Genomic DNA, 19634 nt, shown 5'->3' with positions numbered 1-19634 from the left:
TGGGCGTTTATCCTTTTGTGAAACTAATAATTAGTTCGCCGGGAGTGTTTATTCCCCAACTCCTTTGTGTAACACTTTTCATAAACACAGCTTAGGGGGATTATCCGTTTATGCTACTTAATACAACGATAATATCTCATCTTTGAAACACTACACAGTTCTATTATCTGTTAGGAGTGTGAGTTATCGCCTAATCTGCTGAAGCTCAAGGCAAATATTTAGGTCACCATAATAGAGAAATGTATAATTATCTGAATAATGCTTTGAAATAGACTTGGGAAAAATACTTCCTCTGGTGCTAATTAGCAAGTGTGAGTAACTATGCCAAGTCAAGCAATACCAGGAGAAATCAAAAACTGACTCTATCATTATTTCATGTATGTCTTCTCTTGTGTCCTAATGGAAAGACTTGCTTGTGTACTAAACATTTGATTTGGAAAAAGACACAGTTTGCATTGTGAAGTAGTGATGAATACTTAAATGATCAGAAATTATTAATTGATCTTTAGTGGAAAGGAGATTAGAATTCAGGGCAGATCCTAATGCTTTTATTTTTAATGACGCTGGATCATGTGTATAAGAAGGAGGTCCAAGTGGTTTTAAAGCAGTTTACTTCTTTTTTTTTTTAACACCAACTAGGAGGAGACCCACTTGGCCAATTTGCCATCGAGCACATTCAGAATGAGTGGAAGGTCTCTGTCAGGAAGCCCCTGGACCGTGAAGAGAGGGACAATTATCTCCTCAACATTACCGCTAGTGATGGCATCTTCACTGCCAAAGCTGTTGTGGAGGTCAAGGTGCTGGATGCCAATGACAACAGCCCAGTATGTGAAAAGGTACAGACTATTTACTTCCTCAGTGCATCATTATCTCAAACTGATAGCATTACTCATTATATCTGTTTTGTGCCTTCTATTTCACACATTTTCTCTACATTTTATTCACTTTTCTTCTTACCTCTTCTGTTTCCTGCTCTTGTACTTCTTCTATCCCCCAGTCCCTTTATAGCGAGAGTGTCCCAGAGGACTCCCCTGCCGGCAGGCTCATCTTGCAGGTTTCTGCCACAGATGCTGACATCCGCTCAAATGCCCAAATCTCTTATGAGCTCCAGGGACCTGGATCAGAACTGTTCATCATTGACTCAGATACAGGTGAGCATTTGTGTGATATTGTGCATGTGTGTAAATATTACAAGTAGGAGAAAGGCACGAAATATCCGTTTGCCTATTGCCACAGAGCCAATCAGTTGTTAGGATTTGTACTAGAGCCAATTATGAATACTCGTACATGAACTCATTAGCCTCTTGTTGCCACAGTACTGTGATGATGGCATATACTTCAGTGTATTCTTTTGTACATTTTGCTACCACAGTACTGTAGCAATTCATGGAAGAAACAACAAGTTAGTGGTAGTATGTAGTATAGAACTGGAATTATTGTTGCAAATGCTCTATATGTTGTTTTACGGTGTTCTTTGCTCTGTTCAGTCAGTGAGGCTGGAGAAGGTGGGCGGAGCTACATGTTAGATGCAGCAGTGTGCCGTGTGACTTCTCAGTTCTGTGTCAGTTCAGTGTATTGAGTGCTGTGTTGCGAATTCTGCAGTCCGAACGTTGTCCCAGTGGCTGATTTATATCAGTGTCGGATTTATCTACTGGCACCCCCGCTCCCTAAATGAATAAAAATCTACCAACACAGTCCAGTCAAAACCTTGCAACATTAACACTGTTACTACAAAAAAATATTTTTATTCATCTAGGAGTCTGTTACACTACTCCTTAAGAAACAACACAATGGAAGGTCATTCCTTAACACTAGTGTAATAGTGGGAACTTCTGGCCACATTATTCACTCAATTTACACTCTGTCTAAGATGACAAATCTAAGATCTATTGATCCATTGTAACCCAAAATATTATTTATGGTAGCAGTAAGCTACTTGTTGTGACAGTTTGTTGTTATGAGCTGATGCTAGTCAGTACATGATTGGCTAGCTCTGTGCAAACTGTGTTGGACGTTCATAAAAACTGCATTTTCTGCCTTAACACTTAAAAAGTGTGCTGAATAGCAGAAAATACCCGTTCACTAATGATGTTAATTACATTTTCACAACGATTTTGAGGTTGTTAACACATTTACTTCAGAATGATGGGACCAGTCTATTGTTGTTAAGATGAGTTATAGAAATATCATCATAAAACCACTTTGATTTTCACAGAAAATATAGCATAAATGTATTTTTTTTAAAAATCTTATTTAATGATTATATCCATGAGTGGAAATCTAGAGGAGTATAGATTGGTCCTCGAGATTTGCTTTTTAAACTAGTTTTTGGTTGTGAAACAGCAGATTGTAGAATGGCCCTGGTGTGTGTTCCAGCTATGTTGTATGCCAGTTATTTTAATAGTTAGCTAGCAGTATGTGGGACATTCATGCAAAAGCTCTCATAAAACACACTTAGCCTTCTGCTTCAAGGCACAAAATCTAAACGGCTGAATCCATTGCTCAGCATGACTGTAGTCTTACATTGTAAGCTCTTAAAAGTTGGCAGCTGTGATCTCTGAGTAATATGAGGATTTTTCTTTCTGTATGTGTTATTATCAGCCACCGGGGAAGCAAGAAATGTGTGCCCAATCATTATTCACTTATTCTATTGCAAAGAGCCAGGAACATTTACCTGCAGGGCAAGTGAAAAAACAAAATATAGTGTTGTAAACTTAAATTGAATTTAAAGCTGCTATACTTCTTGCGTGCAAATAATTTGTTCCATAAATCAGACTCTCCATCTGGTTGCTAAGATGAGAAAAAGAGAAGTAGTGCCAGTTAAACACTACTGTCCTGTTTGTAAAATAAATGCAAATTTAAAGCATGAAATGAAGAGACTAAGCCAGTACATTTAAACAGCCATTCAGTGCATTGGCTGTTGAATGTAAACGCGTGACGACAAGCCTTCGTATGCTGAGAGATTCACACCAAGGCCGACAGTGAGGCAACAAAGCCATCCAGCTGCCTTTTGGCAAGCTCAAATATTGGGTGCCTAGCTGCAGCGCAACTGTTCTATTGGATGAATGTTTTGTCAGTTCACAGAAGCAGGATTATTGCATATGAGGAGCACCAAGAGGCTCTAGAGTTTTCCAGAGAGGTTGTGGTAATGTTGGCTGCCTCACATCCCAGGACACTTCCCAAGCCGCTCTTAGCTGCCAACTCTGATGTTTTCCTTTCCTTTCCCCACTCTCTTTGCCATTCTGTCTCCACTCATGCTTCAATTACTTATTTATTTCCCTCTTGTCCCTCTTGAAAGCCATTAGTTGTTTAGATACTTTTCTCTTGGTTAGTAGACAGTGAAGAAGGCATTATAATCCTTGAAAGTGTACGGCATGTATGGTTTGTCCTCTTACACATTTACTTTCACACATTACAAGTCAGATGTAAATGTGTAATATTGAATAATTCTGCATTAAAATGCGTAGGAATGTGCCGATAAATCAACTGAACATCATATTGGCCAGTTTTAGCCTTGATGACTGACATCACAGACACATGCAGAAAACTAGCAACAACAAAGTAAAAAAAATTATCATTAGCATTTGTACAGAAGTTCACATATGGTGCATCCAATCAAACCTTTAATAAGTAACTAATATGTGTCTACGATTAGGTTTCTGACTGTTGTATGTTTTGTTGACTTGCATATTTACATTACAGCAATTATTTTCAGTAATGTTCCATTTTATAGATATCTGTTATTTTATGTATTCATTTCTTTTGGCCTGGCCTGTCATATCCATTTTCTGAAGAAACCTAATAAATACTGTACGTCAAAAAAACAGTTATTCAGTACATGTAATAACAATTACACAGTAATATTTCAGTCAAGCAACATGTTTTTTATATTATTTGCATCCTATTTTGCAACATAGTAATCCCATACAGAAGTAATGCAGTGATAAATTTCAAAAGATAAGAAATAGGAGTAAAACAGCTACTTTTTGACATCATTGAACTGCGTCTTTTTGTTTTGTTTTTTTTTACTCATAGGCCCCTAGTAGCAGAAATCACATGCTGCATCTTCAAATGTAATTCTTTTTAGGCTAATGGCCCGAAGGTCTGATGGACTGTTGGTATCAGTTGTTGTCCGTCTGTCCATCCATCCGTAAACAGTTTTTCAGGAAGCTTCTTCTTCAAAACCGTCAGCCGGAATCAAATAAAATTCATAGCAGAGATTCCTTAGAGCAAGACCGCATCTGTTCAAAGAATTGAGAAATATTGATTTTTGAAATATTTATGAATTTTTGACATTTTAAAAATCCTCACTGGTTTATAATGGGACAAATTTCAAAATGCTCTAATTTCAACAGAGCTGAAGATATTGATATAATTACTATTGGCAATAGATAGGAAGTCACATATGGATTTTAATTTGGTGCCATGACCTTTGACCTTGAGTGACCCTGAAAGGTCAAATGAATGTCAGTTAATGTCTTTAAATATGCAGTTGGACTACAGGATCCCTGGTCCTATTTTTAGATATATTCTTTTTTGGGAAGCAGGTTGTATCTGCCTTCATCAGGACAGGACATGTATTTTTTGTTTGTATGTTTTCGTGTCTTGCTTTAAATAGTTTTCTTTCACCTTCAGGGGAGTTGAAGACCTCACAACCCCTGGACAGAGAGGAGCAAGATGAGCACAGGTTCAGAGTGAGGGCAGTGGATGGAGGTGGACGCTACTGTGAGGTCGATGTCCACATCACCATGGAGGACGTCAATGATAACGCTCCACAGTTCTCATCGGACCCCTACACCATTACAGTCTTCGAGAACACAGAGACGGGCACGTTTGTGGCAAAACTGCTGGCAAATGATGTTGACATTGGTGAGGAATTTCACTCTTTTCCTGACCTTGTACTTCGACAGTATTACTTTTCTTATTTTTACTATCAAATGAAAGTCAGACAAAACATTAGTAGTTTGTATCTTGTACTGACAGTCACTTTGAAAGAGTTAGAACAGATGAAGTACATGAAAGAAGACAGAAAACAAGACAAAACAACATACCATAGACAAAAAAGTAGATAAAATAACTGGCCAATGAAATCAAGAAAAGAAATAGAAAGGAGTATAGCTAGATGTTTTATTCATCTAGAGGTCTTCAGTTTGAGCCAATAAACAGCATTTTTATCAATATCTGTGTATGATAAATTCACTTTATTCAGGTTGAAGTGTGTTAGAAGGAAAAAATCAGATTTTCTTGTATAAATATCTGAAACAAGATAATGCTTCAGTAAAACCATTATGATAAATGTTCTGGTTTTGCTTCATATTTGACTGATACACTGATACAACTTTTTTTAATGTTTAGAAATGGCAAAATCTCTGTTGTGTCTTTCCTCTTTGGGGATTGCATGATGTAGAACTGTGTAAATATACCTAGAGTCACTGAAAGCTCTTTGGTGAATCTGTTTCAATTACCTTTATTTTCTGCTGAGGCAAAGAAAATGAACTCCAAGTATTACGCCCGCACATTCTTTTTCATTATAGCAAATCAAGGTTACCACTACTAATAGAAAGCAGTTTCGATTTAAAAATAAACCCTTTACTTTTAGTATCATTCTCTAAGCCTTAGCTCAGTGCTGACACAGTGCTGACAATGCACAGGTTATTATCTTTCCATTATGCAATTGTATAACACTAAATGGCAAGAGGGAGGGATAACAAATGTGAAATTTCATGAGTGATCAACCCCTCAAATTAAAAGCTCCATTACACTCTAATGAAATTCTTCTCTGTTCAAGCTGAATTCTCCAAAGGGCTCATTGCAATTTTCCATTCGCTTGGTGCAAAGCCAGACGGCCACGTATTTATCTTTTTACCTTTTAACGAGTGTTGCCAACCGCCCAGACTGGAAGTGAGAACTTAAAACTGGGCAGTGTGTACCAAGCGACCTCTGTAGAAGGAAACACTTGGACTTGCCATTTCAGATTACACCTTTAGCTTAGTGGAGCAGGACATTCTGGCTTGGAGAACATTTCAGTCTGTTTGCTGCCAGTAAATCCACGCCCTCCCTTTCTATTTCCGTTTTTTCCCCCAGTCCCTCAGTTCAAGTGGACTGACAGCTTGACAGAATGAAAGGGATGCTAGAAACAGGTCCCTCTGAAAGAAATGTTAAACAGTGAAAGGAAAAGTGCTGGTATTAAGACATTTCTTCCCTGAGGCTTTTGCTGGCACAAATTTTGCTTCACACTTTGAATATCAAGGATGAGGGTACTTGAAGGAGGGGTGGAGAAGAAAGGTGCTCCCTGCAGTTTAGCCAGAGGCAATAATTATTTAGAGTTTTACAGAAGGAAAGAAGAGTGGGATTTGATTAGTATTTCTCTCACACATGTAGTATCTGACACATTGATGGGTGGACTTGTCGAGGAGTTTATGTGTTTTTGTGTCATCTAGTGTTTTTTATAGTACAGTTGGTGCAAGCTTGTAGCATAACTGACAGGTCCCATGCAGTATGTAGCGTGAACAAAAAAATAGGCATTGTTGTTGTGACCTAGTTTGCTCAAGTTTCAGTCAACTGTCTTTTCCAGTGAAAACATGAAGCTTAATGTAACCCTGTCCTTGGGAGAAAAGGGCTTCTTTATCTTCCATCGATATTTGACTCTGCATATCTCTGCATGGACTCACTCTTGGCATTTTGTGCCACAGCCTCTGTGATCCGCCTGCCCATTTGGCTGGAAGATGTTTGATGCTTACCCACATTGCCGGCGCTCGGCTCAGCCCGCTGTTACAATCTCTGAGAGCCAGCACTTATCAGTGTGGAATGGTTATGAAGCAGACAGACAAACAGACCCAGGCTGGTGCCCTTGATCTGTGATAAACTAAAGTTATGCGAGTACACATTCCTTCTGTGATTCTGCTTTGTCCTTTTTTTCACTCGGCCTGTATCAGAGTGTGTCTCTTGGCCCTCTGCTCTGCTTTGCACTAAACTTTCTTCATTCTGTATTCTGTGTTTCTCCAATGTGAAACCACATATTCATTTTCTTCTTTGTCCGTATTGGTGCTGTGCCAAATTCTTATGTGTTCAAGACTCGGAGGGTAAGAAAAATATAGATGCACTGGGGTCTTCCAATACTATTCTCTCTGATACAGTATTGATTTACACTGTGTGTTGATTTTTAATTAGTAGCTTATTTAAAAAGATTTGTGGCAGACAGTTCATCTTGTGTGGCTTTTAAACCCCTGATTGTTTGAGCAGTGTTATAATCTACAGTCATTTAACAAAGGTTTTAGATTTAATGCATGTGGTGTTTTGTTCTGTATACTATAGTAGTTTGTGATTAGATAAGCAAAGCAAAACTTCATTTAGATACCACATTTCACTCTGGGTGGAAGCGCAGTGCTGCAAAAAGCACATGATGATGATACTATGGATTTTGCAGCCATGTGAAAATAAAATAAAAATTAAAAAAAAAAAAACAGAACATGAGGATAGTTAAGACAAAATTACAGAAATCATGTATTCAACAATGCTTTGTATGAGTTAAAAAAATAATTAATGTAGACTAACCAGACTGCTGAAAGGTGTATGTAAAAAAGAAGCTTTTCAGTTTAGAAAGCGTAATGACATTGGAGTACTTCATATATGAGTGGAGCATATGGCAGTTTTATTGGTAAAGACCTGGGAATAACCAGACAGCCTGTTCCACATGACCTGGGGGGTTTCGCTGGCTCATAGCTCACAAACATGTCAGAGACATGTTTAAGTGCCAGGCTTTGTATGGCCTTAAAAACAAGTAGTAAACAGGTACTTTTGAATGTAATTATAAAAGGGATTTTTCCATTAATAAAGGTCCTATGCAATGGTGGCCATATTATGTATATGGAGAAATAGCAAGTAGCCAATCACAATCCAGAACTATCAATGTCAGCACCGTTTTGTGTGTAGGATGATCAGACGAGGTTTATGCGACAGGAAACCATATAGGTAGGGCTCCCCGTGGTAGCCTCTTCAGTACCATAATGAGATCCACAGAGGATGGGGGCGCTTACCTGATAAATGAGAATATAATAGCATATTCCAAATGGGGCCACCTGCAGAAAAGCATTATGATTATTATTGTGATCCGTCTCTGTCTTGTTGCTGGTAGTGTCTTGCTAGTGGGAGGACATGAGTTATGACAATGGTGTGGATTAGACGTTTACAGCTCCAGTTTATCAGAGGTGCTGTAAAAGATGGATGGTCTGGAATGAGAACAAGAGGTGGCCATTTTAATCATTTACGAATCAATGCATCAATCAAGAATCAATATGCTTTTAACGGCCTGTTCTTAAAGGAGGATTTCTGTCGACATGGCCATCAGTCTTACTGATGATTAGAATATCTTCAGTCAGGTTGTAAACTGAGCATATAATGAACACAAAGTGCCCCTTCTAAAACCTTATTCAGCTTGTAAAATTCACCGCTCTGTCATTCTAGGTCTCAACAGCGACATCCTCTACTCGCTGGTGGATTCTGCTGATGGTCACTTCTCCATTGACGAATACACTGGTGTGATAAGCCTGGAGCGCCCTCTGGACCGTGAGGTGCAGGCGGTATATGAGCTGAAGGCCCGCGCCAGCGACCAGGGCTCGCCACGCCTCTCCTCCCTCTGCCAGGTGGTGGTTTCAGTCCTGGACATTAACGACAACCCGCCAGTGTTTGAGCATCGTGAGTACACGGCAACCGTGTCTGAGGACTTGCCAGTGGGAACACAAGTGCTCAGAGTGCAGGCGGCGAGTCGCGACACGGAGACCAACGGGGAGATCTCGTACAGCATCATCAGTGGGAATGAACACGGCATGTTCAGTGTGGATTCACGCACTGGTACGTGGAAGCATCAGAGCAGTAGTACTGGAGTACTGGGGTTTAGATTTCAGGCTGGTTTCACTTGACTGTTAAGTGCATTAATAGTTTCAGTTGTATTTTTACACCAAATTAACAAATTTTGCTTTATATTTAGAGTTTTTTGGGTATTCTCAAGAAAGCTGAAAAAGTTGAATGAAGACACAAAACTCTGATTAAAATCACTATTATTAAAGATCATACACTGCAAAGATGTATTATTCTTGTTCACCATGATCCATAGACATTGCTCAACCCACACAAGGCTCAACAGTAAGACTTGTCTGCTTGACTGAGTCAATAAAACTGTTGTTTTTATTTCAGCAGGATGCTTTTGTTCTCAGTTTTGTTCCTTCTGAGTCCTTAATAATCCTGCTTCTTAATGTTTTCCTTTCCACAAATTCAGAAGCACTTCTTGTCCAGTTAAATTTCATCTGAAGCTTTTGAAATCATATTGAATAAGCCCAACACAGGGTGTAAAATTGGAGCATCACACATACAATTAAATGTGGTTGAATCTAATTTGCTATAGGAAGACGATAACAGAAATAACATTAACAGTCTTATCCCAGACACCATGTAGATATTTGTTATTTCTGACTTTTCTAACTGAAACTCACCACAAACTGTGTTCAACCATCACAGAAAATCAAATGAACCTTAAAACAACACCCTGTTTTATGTCAGGCTGGGCTGCTTTGGAAAGCCACACTGCTGCATCAAAACACACACACACAAATAGGACGCAGTTTTATTGACTAAGTCAAAGTAGTTTAGCCAAGCAGAGTGTTTTATTTCAGATGACAGTCTGGGACAATTTTACTTGTGGTTTGTGGGGCATTTCAGCTGAAATGTCGGCACATAGTGTTGTAAACTGGTCTGCAAAATTCATGATAGTTGAATGAAACGGGTTTATAGTAGGTCATCCTCTTGTGTTAAATGCTAAACCACATTCAAATATCATATTGTTATACCACTAAATGAGCATTTTATCTGTTGTGTGTCTCTCCCCAGGTGACATCTTTGTTATTGAGCCACTAGACTATGAGGTGTCTCATGAATACTACATCACTATAGAGGCTACAGATGGTGGATCGCCTCCACTCAGCGACATGGCCACGGTGAACATCAACCTGACTGATGTCAATGACAACACACCAGTCTTCAGCCAGACCGTCTACACAGCTGTAGTCAGCGAGGACGCAGAGCTGGGGAAGACTGTGTTGGCGGTAAGAATGATGCGAATACTCTTCAGGGACAGGTTTGTATAGGTGCCTACTGGGAAAATAAGTCATTATTACTGTAAAAGTGAACAGAGGGTGGTTCTCGTGGAGAATGATTTCTCATGTGTCATACCCACAGTTACTTTCCTCCAGCTAAATGTGTTTGTTCACCTTTTCTGCCCATTACTCACTGCGTACACTATCACATATCTGCACCTGTGGCAAATCACCATCTGGTGGCACAGCTAAATTAGGACCAATGATCTTCATGCTCAGTGCACCTCTGTTCTCATGCATTATCTGACACACACGCTCAAGCTCTTTAATTAAAGCCTCTTGACTCATTAAGCGCCATCAGAAATAAGGCATTTTAAACCTTTTCTAAAAAAATTTCACTTCATCTATTCTCATCTGCTGCCCACCTCCTCCCTCAAATCACAAAAAAGGCCGCTCCTTATGGCCATTAATCTGTGTGTCAGAAAATTAGATTTTAATACCTGCCGTTGTGTCATACTTGTAAATCTTCACCGTCTGCTGATTTCCCAGGGGATCCCTTTCAGCATGTGATGGTTGGTGGGTTTTTAAAACGGTGAAGTCGTGTGTGTGTGTGTGTGTGTGTGTGTGTGTGTGTGTGTGAAGGAGGAGTTAGAGGGAAAAGGTGCTATGCATCCGTATGATGTTGCATGAATAATTATTTTAAAGACCTTGTAACAGCTACCTTGGGAGTATTTCCCTTTAATAATGAATATTCATTGCTTAAATAAACAGTAAAAACGGAAGACAAACAAATGCAGCTTGAAACTGAAGTAGTGCCAGCCTTCTGGTGTAATATCACTGATGTCCACTAGAGGCACTAAATATTCCTGGTTCCAAATGACTCTGTCAAAAATGTCAAGTGCTCTCAAGATATAATTGTTCATTTTTTTGTCAATTATGATTTCATTGCTTTGTTTGAACCCTCTAATAAGTGCACTGATGTTCTGTTACTAAGATTTCAGGGCTAAAACAAGGTGTTAACGTCTGCTGTGTGTGGAATGAAAAGTTATTTACTAATGTTATTTTTTTCTACTGTAGCGGGGGTGAAGATACACTATCAACACAACAAACACCAAGAATTTTGACATCAAAACGCAATGAAAAGTAATGGATGGTTTTAGCTCCACAGCACAGTACCTGGTCTAGCTAGTTTAGTAATACTGTCAGCAATACTAACATAGATATAAACACCACAGTGACATGTCCACAGATGGACGTTGGTCACCACAAAACTGTTGGGTTGATTTAAAGGGCCATTGATAGGAAAAAACAGGGACAGAAAAAATCATTCCTACTTAACAGTTCATTGAAAATACCATTAATACAACATAACCTGTTAACATAACTCAGCCACAGTAGTTAATGTTTGCATCAGTTCAGTTCAAAATGGTAAAATATTCCACCAGCTGTCTTACTCAAGAGTTTATATACATTTCATAAAGTTGATATTACTGTTGTTGAACACAGCTGTACATTTTAGTCTTCTAGTGTTTTGTTTTGTTTTTTTTAATTTTAAACCATAAAGACCCCAAACATCTGCTGTCGACCAAAAGCATGTATTGATCTAAACTGTTCATCCACTTATCCAATCAACACATGTAAATAATTGGTGTAAAATACAATTTGTCATCTTTTCATGGTCATCAGATATGACCCATTTGGACATTTAGAGGCTCTGTAGTGAATGGGGAAACACCGTCATCTTCTACAACATTAATTCACCAGTTAAACCCATGGAGTTAGATAACTGGCAGTGGATGGAAACACTGGGTTTATATTCAGTTAATGGCATATTTTACTGAAAAAGTCACTATTACTTAAGTTTTTTTTTTTTCTGTTTTGATATAATAACCTTTGACTTTACTCTGAGCTTTTATGGCCATTTACACAATTTCCACTGGAAAAAAATGCAAAATTAGGATAATATAATCAATGGTGATAAATCACTTAGGAAAGGCTAAATATAGAGAAAAATTCATTTAGTAACTGCAAAAAAGTCAGACTGGGTCCTTTTGGGTTAACATAATGTTTACAATGTAGCAGTGTAGTCAGTTTTTCCAGCATTAGCTTTAGCTGCAGGCTCCAAGAATTTAAGATAGCAACGACCAAATGAGTCATATAGACTCACTTACCTTACCTTAAAATATACCTTAAATATACCTTATACCTTCAAATAATCTGTACAAGAAAATGCATAGAGTTATTTTTGTCAGCCTTTTTGTGGATTGTTGATTTATGTTCGTTCCTCTCTTTGACTTGTTTTAAAGGTCATGGCACAGGACGCGGATGGGCCATCTTACGATCACGTGCGCTACTCTATAGTGGACGGTAACCAAGGCAGCCCATTCACCATCGATCCACTCCGAGGAGAGCTGAAAGTTGCTCGCCAGCTGGACAGAGAGAGAGTAAGAGAAACAGCAGATACAATGCTGACTGTACACATAGAGTTTAATCCACTGAGGAACTAATTGCACTCTATGCAGAATCCAATCAGAGTCATGTCAGGCCTAATAGGGAAGCTTGTTTACTGATCTCCCTTGCATTATTGCTTACAAAAGCAGCTTTGACTGTGTATGGTAATTCTCTCTCTTCTTTTTTTTTTTCTTTTTTTCTCAGACTTCAGGATACACTCTGACGGTGCTCGCCTCAGACAACGGGATGCCCCCTCTTTCCAGCACCGCCGTGATCAACATTGACATCCTAGACATCAATGACAACCCGCCCCTTTTCTCCCAGGCCAATTACACTCTCATCATCCAGGTGAGAGGGTTGGGGGAAGGCGGTCAGCATGGAGGGTTGATTAGAGGCAGAAAAGGATGATGGAAAGGAAGAAAGAAAGGGGGAGGAGCTTGAGGGGATTGCAGCGGACACTGGGGGATTAACAGGGAGAAATAATGGGAAACTGTGCGACTAGAATGTCAAGAAGAGAAGAGGGAGGGTAGAGCAAGAACAGAGGTAAAGAGACAGGAGGAAGAAAGAGGGGTGAGGGAATTGAAAGACAAAGGCTGCATGTTAAGTATAAGAATGCAGATAAGGGCTGGAAGACAAAGACTGTGAGGTAGAAGTGGTGGAGAGTGGGAAAGATGTGTAGCATGAAGAATGCATGGCCAAGTGCACTAAAGGAAATGAGTAAAAATAAGAAAAAATGGGCAGATACATTTATATTTGGAAGGTCTGAAAAAAAATGAACAGTCCATTTTGGGAAGAGGAAAATGATTCATTTTGCCAGCCTATGTTTAGAAAACTGAAAAACTAATTTGAGATACTGTGGAGTGTTGTACACATTGCACCAACTTTTAGCACTTCGGGATGAATCATTGTTTTGCCTCTAAAAAAAAACCCTCTTCTCTGTCTTTGTTTTACTCACCATGGAGCCTCGATCAAAGCAAAACACAAACTCACACTGAAACTGTGTAAAACAGTACAATGACAACACAAAAAGCAAAGTTTTGAGTCATGACTTGAAAGAGTAAATGAATAGGACAGATTGGAAGCCCATTCAGAGACACAGATGGAAAACATGAAGGATTATCTTTGAAACTCATTTGCCAGCTGACATATTACAAACCAGGGCTTTTGTACAGCATTTAATGGAATCTAAGATCAAAACTATAGACCACTAACATGTCTGACAGAAATCTTGACAGTGATTGGTAATTAAAGTAGTCAACTACCCACGTTTATCTCTGCCCAGCTGGATCTTCTGTCATGGGATAGAGTTTGAAACACCTGAAGAAAGAGCCAAGATAGAGATATATAGTTTCCTCTTCAACCGTTTGAAATTCAGTGTACTGAGAGGTTATTAAAGGACAGCTGAACAGCTGAACCTTTCATTGAAATGAAAAAAAAAAGATAATAATAAAAATCGAGTGACAAAATTTAGATTGCAGTGGGCAATGCAACACAAGCTAAAACAAAACAGAATTACACATTAAATGAGATTAGTTTTCATTTATTAGATAATTTTAAGATTTATTCACCAAGCTCTTGTGGGACAAATAATGTTATACTTCATAATGTACAAGAATAAAACCGCTTTGTGCAATATGGCACTTTAAATGAACAGTGGTTATATAAATCATATGTAAATCATATTTGATGCCATGCATTCTTTTAACCTGTCTTTTTCAGTTTCTAAAAATATAGTTTTCCTTATAATACCTGAAAAATGAGCATTACCATTAAATGAAAGCTCAGTTATAAAGTTTAGTGAGTTAAAATAAACACTGCTTTGGCACGAAGTAAAACTAAACTAAGAGACCCAACAGAAGATGAAATGAAAATGAAGACTAATGAAAATTTCAACACTAATCATCCTGTAACTTTGTTGAAGTCTGTATAAAAATCAAATGGACAGAAAATAGATTTGACTGCTGCCAAATCTAGTCAATTCAAACAGTGGAGTCAAAGATCGTATCGTATTTCTTGGCAGAAAGCTTAATCCAAGATGACAGCTGGCCAGAGAAACTGGTGATAAGTTTTATTGAGCTAAAATAAATAGGACAGCCTCAGTTTTTTTTCTGCTTAAGAACATGTCCTATCGCCTATTTGATGTTTCCCAAAAAGTTGCCGCTACTTTGTTGTCGCAGCTTTGCCTCACACATTTGCAGGCACTCATCTTCACATCTGAAAAACATTTGTAGTTAAACATCACAGAACCACCTCCTCTTAGCGCGTACCGTATGGAATAAAATTGCCTCTTGTGTATCTCGTAGGAAAACCGACCCGAAGGCACAAGTGTTCTTCAGCTCACCGTAACGGACCGGGACGCCGGCTACAATGGCCCGCCTTTCACCTTCGCCATCGTGGACGGGAACGAGGCCGACGCTTTCCAGATCAATCAGCAGGGAGCTCTAGTGGCAGTGGGAGCGCTGAATAGGAAAACGAAAGAACACTACCTACTTCAAGCACAGGTGAGTCACAGCAGCGAAGAGAAAGCAGCGCTGAGAGGTTGGATTGATTTAACTGTCAAGCCACAGCAACCTGATCTATTTGTCTTCCCTCTTTTCACTCTGTGCCTGTTCGCTGTCATGCTCATGCGCTAGATTTTTCTTGAGCTCCTCCACTTTTTCCCAGATAGTCAGTGTTTGGCTCTTTGACTCATCGTCTCAACCTTCTACATGTATTTTAAATATTGTGTTTTACCTTAAAACACATGCATAGACAATGGCAGCTTCCTCAAAGTGCCTCTCATAGCTAGTGGTGTAAGAAAATATCGGTTCCACAATATATCACAATATTTCATTTCACAATACTGTATCGATGTTAAAAAACACTGTTTTGATATTTTTAGATATTTAGTCTTTTTAGTTTATCAAGCTCTTTTATTTATATATTCACATGTGTATGTTTGCTCTGTTGTTTGTATTCTACAAAAGTAGTATTGTGATATTGCAGGTCATACTTGTAGTTTTTTTAAAAATTGATAACACTGTTTTGTTAAATATTGGTTATTTCAAGCGTCCTAAAAGCACTTTTTACTGTCCGAAAGAGGTAGATGGTAGTTCCTTTGTTGGGATTGAACAAAAGTATGTTAATGGTGTTGGATGATTCAAGGACTGTCCACTATGTATTCTTTTCACAAACCAATATAATATTTGAGCAGGATCTTAAACTGTAATGCTGTACAACATCATTTTGTTTATTTATTAATTTTCGGTGTGTTTTTTGTACTGGTAAAGCCACATGCTATAACTTTATTTATCCAAATCCAGCACTTTAAGTTTTAAAAGAGAAAAGTTTTGTGATAAAGCATTAGATCCTGTTCCTGATCCTGAAACAAACCAAAAAAACCTCACCTTGTTAGTAGTATCATGATATATCGCAATATATCGTATTGTGATCTTAGTGTTGTGATTTATATCATATCGCCAGACTCTTGCCAGTATACACCCCTACTCATAGCCAGTGATAGAGTACGTCTACTCAAGAACAATGTGTATTTCCATTTTCAGCAATTATATATATATATATATATATATATATATATATATATATATATATATATATAAATATTATGTTATATATATATATTATTATATTATAATACTTTTACTCCACTACATCCCAGGGGAAAATAATGGACTTCTTATGTTATGCAGACAAGATGCATGCTTTTTTTTGTTTTAGATGAAATGCACTATATTTATAAGTAGAGATGAGCACCTGAAGTGTGTTCGACAAAGCAGTAAAATTTGCTTGGAGTTAAAAAAAAATCACCAAATTATAAATACTGAAGTGCAATAGGACATTGATAAAGAAATTCATCTGGTGTATTCACTGCTAAAAACAAGGTACTGTGTTTGATGACACTGACAGCATTCACAGAGACTGGTTGAATTGATGTTGATTGCTGTATATAATATACAGTACACACAGCATCATGACTCCTGCATGTATTGAATACAACAGTATTATATTGTATAGTAAGTTAAACTACATCTTTCATTGTACTTTGCTAACATCCTGAATTCAGTATTATTACTTACACTGTAATATTTCTACACTGCTCGATTTCTGCTGTTACTTAAATACAGCAGCTGAGTACTTGTACCGCTCGCTTTGATTTGGAACAGTCACATGTTCTGTTGGGTGCTGCTGTGTCACCTTAGTGGAAAGAGGAGAAAAAAAATGAGTGGGCAGATAGGATATGAAGTGAAAGTGTGAAGTCTTGTTACACACTAGATGCACTTTCATTTTGAGTCATAGTTGTTTTTTTTCCTTGAAGAGCTGCTGACCATGAGTGTTGCTTTTAAAATCCAGCAGTGGAAGAAATATTCAGAGCCTTCGTTTAACTAAAAGTAGTAACAGTACAATAAAAATATTCCACTGCAGGGATCAGCTATGTTTTCAATACCATAATCAGCCAATATACATGATGTATTAACAGTGAAAACACTCATTATGTAATAAAATTGGACTTGCCACTGTTTCATGATGCTTTGAGGTTCATTTGAACCCTGCAGTCACATGCATCCTATGTTTCTGTAAAGGTTTAAACCTGGGCTCATCTGAATTTCCTCCCTATATTCCATAGCTCATCATACTATACGTTCATAGCATCTCTGTCCTCGACATATTTTCAAAAACTCAGCTTTTCGTGATCTCAGAAAAACAGGGTTATTTTCAGGTTTGTGACAATGCGTTTTCCAGTAAATCCCCGAGGATTTTAAAAGAGTTTATTCCGCTTAAGAAGGAAGAACTCAGCCTGTAAGGGGAAATCCTTGATCCTCATCGCAAATCAGTCAAAATTAATACATTATTTTCACTGTACAGGAAAGGAATAAAAAGCCGTCAATTACAAGTAACTGAATTTGCCAGACAAATCTAGTGAAGTACAAATATTTGGCTCTGAGATATAATGTGTAGATGCTGCTGCCTTGGGGACATTAACAGTGAAAGAACTAGATTGCCCTCTGCTGTTGAAAAAATATTTCTTGCAGATCTAAACATAAAATACACATATTTGTCTCCTTTTTCAATTGCAGGTTTCCGACAGCGGCCAGCCTCAGCTCTTTTCCACCGCCTTCATCAGCATCCGTATCATTGAAGAGAGCATCTACCCTCCTGCCATTCTCCCTCTGGATATTTTCATCTCCACTTCTGGTGACGAATACCCCGGAGGTGTCCTGGGAAAGATCCACGCCACAGATCAGGACATCTATGACACACTCACCTACAGCCTTGCCCCTTCTTCTTCCTCACCCACAGATGGAAGTGCCGTCATGTTCTCAGTTTCAGCGTCCGATGGTAAAGTTATCGCCCTGCGGCCCCTTGACGTGGGCCACTACCCCCTTAATGTGACGGTGACTGACGGACGCTTCACCACAGCAGCCGACGTCACCGTGCACGTCCGGCAGGCTCCCCGTCAGGCGCTGGATAACTCCATCGCCGTCCGCTTTGCAAATATTGCTCCTGAAGAGTTTATCGGGGAGTATTGGCGTAACTTTCAGCGGGCGCTGAGAAACATTGCTGGAGTAAGAAGAAGTGAGGTGCAGTTAGTGAGTTTACAGCCATCAGAGCTGGGAGATCTGGACGTCCTGTTGGCTCTGGAGAGATCTGGAAGCCCATACCAGTCCCAGGAGGTGAGACCAACCAGAGTTACAATCTGTCACATGTCTTTCAGTAAATTAAGTGGTGGATCCCCATTTGGATCAATTTTCTTCTTTTTCTTGTGTGTGTGTGTGTGTAAAAGTGTACACCATGCATTCAATTAGTTTCTATCCTTGTGTTCAATGGATGGAGTTACATAAATAATAATAATAATAATAATAATAATAATAATAATAAACAATACAGCAATAATATTCACATTATTTACATGATTATGCACAAAGAAATGAATGGAGAATAGAAATAATATATAATAAACAAAATAAAAGCATTACTATGTACTGAGTGGATTATGTTGGGTAGGCCAGTTTAAAGCCACTGATTCCCTGCATTATTCTTTTCAAAAATGAGAAAAGGGAACAATATGCAAAACCTGACACTCTTTCAGTGTCACGGGGATGTCCTGTCTGGCTGGTTTTGTTTTTGTGTCTGCGTTGCGCAGGCGTGTTTGGACCCTGTTGCTTGCAGTTCTTGTTAAAATTAACTCTGCAGTTCAATCTGTCAAATATCAACTAAAAGTTCTTGCTGTATTTCTCAATGTTCCTCAGGTCGTCTTCCGTAAACTGAACTCCTCCACTGCTGTGATCGAGGAGATGACGGGAGTTCGGATTGTGCGGGTGGTACAGAAGCTATGTGCAGGGTTGGACTGCCCGCTACGCTTCTGCGACGAGGTCATCTCCCTGGATAAGACCGCCATGTCCACCTACAGCACAGCCCGCCTCAGCTTCGTCACCCCACGGCACCAGAGGACGGCGACGTGTCAGTGTGAAGGTAAACCCACTGTGCACTCACACAGGCACGTTTATTACCCTTTTATTGGCTGTTGGAACTCCTCTTCTGACTGGGCGTTTGTCGACACTTAGGTGGCAGATGTCCGGTGCTGAATAATCTGTGTGACAACCACCCATGTCCTGAAGGGATGGAGTGTGTGGCTGATCCTAGAGATACCGTGTACAGCTGTGTGTGTCCAGAGGCCAAAAAGGGCAAATGTTCCGGTAAGACCACCAACTTGTTTATCTCTGGTCCCATTTATCATCCTCTCCACCTCTGTCTGTATCCTAGGGTTTCTGTAGGGCTTTTAAAAAGTGTAAAACTACTGATCTGAATTTCTTAAAATGTCTTAAAGGTATAGCGACCACATTTCCACATTCATTTGTATCGCTGCATTTTGGGAAATGGTACAGGACCATAAAAACAAGCATCATCAGACTCAGAAACTGTTTCCTCCCCAGAGCTGTGAAAGCATCCCCCCTACAGCTGTACACACACACGCCCCTCCCCCCTGAAGACATACGCACCCCTCCCCTACCTCCATCACCCCCACCTGCAGAAACATACAGAGGCAACTGGCCCCCTACACACTCTCTCACATTCACTCACTTCACCTGAAAATCA

The 19634-nt window shown here is 39.1% G+C and overlaps 1 protein-coding gene across 1 annotated transcript in view; it reads left to right on the top strand.

Annotated features, from left to right (window-relative positions):
- The window catches only part of fat1a (FAT atypical cadherin 1a), a 95592-nt gene that overhangs the window by 58431 nt on the left and 17527 nt on the right, over positions 1-19634 (top strand). The window contains 11 exon segments of the mRNA XM_030133700.1: positions 640-836; positions 998-1151; positions 4636-4869; positions 8464-8850; positions 9883-10097; positions 12395-12532; positions 12744-12887; positions 14843-15040; positions 17615-18211; positions 18788-19010; positions 19103-19234. Of these exon segments, the coding sequence (XP_029989560.1) occupies positions 640-836; positions 998-1151; positions 4636-4869; positions 8464-8850; positions 9883-10097; positions 12395-12532; positions 12744-12887; positions 14843-15040; positions 17615-18211; positions 18788-19010; positions 19103-19234 (2619 nt within the window).

This window comes from Sphaeramia orbicularis, chromosome 1, assembly GCF_902148855.1.
Source record: "Sphaeramia orbicularis chromosome 1, fSphaOr1.1, whole genome shotgun sequence".
NCBI lineage: Eukaryota > Metazoa > Chordata > Actinopteri > Kurtiformes > Apogonidae > Sphaeramia > Sphaeramia orbicularis.
The sequence above is the reverse complement of the archived record's forward strand: the minus strand, read 5'-3'. Positions and strand labels throughout refer to the sequence as shown.